This window comes from Mus pahari, chromosome 2 (assembly GCF_900095145.1).
Source record: "Mus pahari chromosome 2, PAHARI_EIJ_v1.1, whole genome shotgun sequence".
Classification (NCBI taxonomy): domain Eukaryota; kingdom Metazoa; phylum Chordata; class Mammalia; order Rodentia; family Muridae; genus Mus; species Mus pahari.
Window position 1 is genome coordinate 102722657 of NC_034591.1, and position 4335 is coordinate 102726991.

Here is a 4335-nt window from a genome sequence, read left to right on the forward strand (position 1 = left end):
CAAGGAGCTGAAGGGGTCTGCAACCCTATAGGAGGAACAACAATATGAACTAACCAGTACCCCCCAGAGCTTGTGTCTCTAGTTGCATATGTAGCAAAGGATGGTCATCAATGGGATTAGAGGCCCTTGACCTTGCGGAAGATTATATGCCCCAGTACAGGGGAATGCCAGGGCCAGGAAGCAGGAGTGGGTGGGTTGGGGAGCAGGGCAGGGGGAGGGTATAGGGGTCTTTTGGGATAGCATTTGAAATGTAAATGAAGAAAATATCTTACATGACATAGTTTGCCTTACTATACATGTACCCAAAACCACTAGGCTGAATTGAGTCTCTCTCTCTCTCTCTCTCTCTCTCTCTCTCTCTCTCTCTCTCTCTCTCTCTCTCTCTAAAGATTTTATTTCTTTATTTGATATATATGATGAGTACTCTGTATAGCTGTCTTCAGACACACCAGAAGAGGGTATTGGATCCATTACCGATGGTTGTGAGCCACCATGTGGCTGCTGGGAATTGAACTTAGGACCTCTGGAAGAGCAGTCAGTGCTCTTAACCTCTGAGCCATCTCTCTAGCCTGACACCTTCTCTCCTATACAGGCTATATCTCAGAATATAGCACAATGGAATGTATCCACAAAAGTGAAGCCATTAACAATTGTTAGGGGTATTGGAATTTATTGCAGCACTTAGAGTGAGGTATAAATTCATCTCAATGGGAGTGGGGGTCTTAGGTTGCCACATATATTGTTAGGATAGGACATACATGCAGAATACATGCCAGTGAGGGTCCCAGATTGCTAAGGGCATTGTTAGAAGATGTATGTATAGTCCAAACCAAGTGGACTCTCACGTTGCTAAGCTAAGATGTTCTCTCTGCGTACTGCATCAATAGAAATGAGCATAGAAAAACGTGTCATGATTATCTTGGTGTTGGATGCCCCACTGATAGGACTGCTTTCCAAAGACTTAAGAAACTGGTTGATTCAGCAGAGCCCTTACAAATAGTATGGGGCTTCATTAGCTTTGCTGACCACCCTGGTAGGACATGATCTTTACATGATAGAAGAGGTGTTGGTGGGTCTGAATGATTTAATCTGCCATGTAAATGGGATTCATAAAGGAATCAAGGAAAGGCAAATCAGATAAAAGGCTCTGTCTCGATCAGTTGAATAAAAATATGGAAGGACTTGTGTTAAGTTGGAACATATAAGGAAAAGATTGATCAAAAAGAAGCTATGCTTGTGAGCTTCTGGAAGGCCTCCGAGCTGTACCCTGGCAAGTAGCTCACGACAGCCATGCTGAGTTTAATAAGGATAGAGAGGCAAAGTAGCCCCCCCCCCCAGGAAAGGATCTCAAAAATGAAGCAGCTGTGTGCTGTAGAGGTCAACCCTGTCACCCTAACCTTGTCAAATAGTAATCCGGTGAGCATGAAAAATATGCTTTTATTATTTGTTACATTACACTAATTGGAACCTGATCTATATGGTAAGAGATAAGATTATCGCTCATGTTTCTGAGTAGAAGGTAAAGAATATGTGAAATGAATTACAGAAAATGTAATTAACCATTTGATAATGCTGACCTCTGAGTATTTTCCTGTCCTTCGGAATCCCATAGCCTCGTAGAGGGTTATAGCACTTTGCTGTAAGATACTGGTCTCAAGGACAACATCACTGCAGCCCTGGTCCCGTGCAAACTGGAAGACAGTTCTGACCAGTGCCTTTGCTATCCCCTGTCCTCGATGCTGTGAGGACACAGAGAGGTGAAACAGCTGCATCTGCTTCCTCCCTAACGGAGGATCCTTGACTGGCAGACAACCCACTGTGCCCACCACCTGCCCCCCAGACTCAGCCACCCAGAAGGAGCCATGTGCATTCAGGTAAGACTTGGTGATGTCAGCCATGTCTGTCTGCAAACACTGGGTCACATAGTTCTTGAAGGGCTGTCCGGCAAGGAGCCGCAGGAGTAGGAGCAGAAAGAAGACGCATATAACAGCCAGCAGCCAGGAGCCAGACACCAGGACTATGGTTAGAGGCATCGCAAATAAAAACAGGAGGGTCTTGTGCAGCAGCAGCGTGTAGCGGAAGGCGGCAGGGATGTGCTCCATCATGCCTCTGGAGAACAAGCCCACAACCAGCTTATAGTCCCTCTCCTGGTAGTGGCGGATCTGATAAGGTGCCATGGGGAGACTTGTGGGTCTCAAATATCAGCAATCACAAGAGAAAGCTAGACCTTTCTTCATGCCTTCCTAGAGTCCTGCAGGAGAGAGAGGAAGCCACATGAGTTCCCTGCACCCCCTCCACCCTGCCCGCAGCCTCCCACAAGCTGTGTAAACTTTGCTCAGGGGTGTGTCTTCTTGTATCTCTCAAGAGAATACAGAATACCACTGAGAAGAAGCACTGGGTCAGGAACACCTGATTAACACCCCCCCCCCCCCCGGGTTCTAGCCAAGTGACCCTGAACATGTCACTTCGCCTCTCTGAGCCTGCGTGTGTTTATCATAGAACATGGAAAATAACACCTGGTTTCTAGGTTGCTTTCAGGATTCACTGTGGTGATCTGTATGCAGCAGAGATGTGATTTGGCCCTTTCCCGCTGCCCTCCTAACCCAGTAAACTGGTCATCTGATATTTTTGATACCTTAATGTAGCCTCCCCCAGCCTTGAGCAGGCTGACTCAGACCTATGTGGCCACTGTGAATGAGACCACCTAGGGTGGAGCCTTCCAACCTAGATGGTTCTATTGTTCTGTCACCAGGGCTGTTCTTCTCCAAGAAGCCACTACCTGCTGAGAGACTGAACCTGCCTTCCTGAGAAATTCCTGAGATAGCTGACAACCTGGCGACTGACAACTTGCTGCCAACAAGTGCTGTCAGACTTACTGCTAACAGGCTGGCGACAAAGCATCAAGAGTGGATCAGCGGGGGATGGGCTTTCCCCCTTTATAAGCACAGACTCTTTTTTTTGGGGGGGGGGGGTTCAAGACAGGGTTTCTCTGTGTAGCCCTGGCTGTCCTGGAACTCACTCTTTAGACCAGGCTGACCTTGAACTCAGGAATTCACCTGCCTCTGCCTCCCTAGTGCTGGGATTAAAGGGGTGTGCCACCACACCCAGCATAAGCACAGACTCTTAGTAAACATTGGGCCTTGATCAGAATTTTTCTTGGTCTCATTTTTTTCTCTGGCCATCTATTTTCCATATAGCCCCAGCGTACCTTTCAGGAGGAACCCAGTTCATGTGGCTGCAGTTTGGCGCCTGACCGTGAGACCTGAATACGGCAGGATTGACTGAGGGAACACTGTCTTAGGTGGAGCTCCACGAGAAGGGGAAAGTAAGAAGATCGTATCTGGCACAGTAAGCAACATGCTGTATTCATGCTAGCGCTGGCTTTAAATGTCATCTTTTAAAAATTGTTGCTGTAGGTGCGAAAGGATACGGGCTAAGTTGGGACAGCATTGACCCAGCACTGATTGATTCTACTTAGGGGTTGACAGCAGAAAATGGGAATAGAAAATTCTAAACAGGCATTTGTCCACAGCCTTCAAGAGCTGCTTCAGGCAAGAGGAGTAGGGTTTGAAGAACAATTGTTAGAAGATTTTTCAGATCAGATAGATTCTTGCTGCCCATGGTTCAGAGGAGAAAAAACTTTAGATAAGAGAACCTGGGAGAGAATGGGAGAAGCTCTCAGAGACACCCAGGCAGACAATTTCACCGTCTGCCTCTGGGAACTCGTAAAAGATGCTATTGATGATGAGACCTCGCAGGCGTCAGATAGTACCCAGGCAGAGCTGAAGAGTCTCAGGAAGAACATCTGCCAGAGAGGGCTTTCTCAGAAAAGGGCCCTCTCAACCCTAAGTTAGAAAGGTATAGAGATTCTGATGATGAGCTAACATTAGACAAAGAAGATCATTCAGAAAAAGGAGCCGCCAAATATTATGATGAGGATTGGCCTCCTTGTGAACCTTCCGCTCCAACTATGGCCTCCACTATAGGAGATGCTACTCAAATAGACAGGCAACTAAATAGATTAGAGTTTGAGATTAAGTTGCAGAAATTGACTACTGAGCTGCAGGAGCTAAAAAAGGTGTCAAATACAGGGAAGAACAGCTATTTTGAAATGTACCAATCGCTGCTAGAAAGAGCTGTGAGTCAGGCTCATGGGAAAGGGCAGGATATATCTGATGTGCTAGCTTTTCCTGTAGTTGAGATAATTGGCCAGCAAAACAATAGAGTCAGACAATATCAGACTTTGGAGTTCAAGGTGATAAAGGAGTTAAAAACAGCTGCGGCACAATATGGCCCTACAGCTCCTTTTACACAAGCATTATTGAATACTGTCAT

The 4335-nt window shown here is 46.5% G+C and overlaps 2 protein-coding genes across 3 annotated transcripts in view; both read right to left on the reverse strand.

Moving 5' to 3' along the window:
- The window catches only part of Nat8 (N-acetyltransferase 8 (putative)), a 16933-nt gene that overhangs the window by 7387 nt on the left and 5211 nt on the right, over window positions 1–4335 (reverse strand). The gene's annotated exons all lie outside the window — the stretch shown is intronic.
- LOC110316573 (probable N-acetyltransferase CML5) overlaps window positions 1421–4335 on the reverse strand; it is an 8126-nt gene continuing 5211 nt past the window's right edge. Inside the window, exon 3 of the mRNA XM_021190966.2 lies at window positions 1421–2251. Within this exon, the coding sequence (XP_021046625.1) occupies window positions 1494–2177 (684 nt within the window). The 5' untranslated portion in view covers window positions 2178–2251 and the 3' untranslated portion in view covers window positions 1421–1493. The remainder of the gene's footprint in view (window positions 2252–4335) is intronic.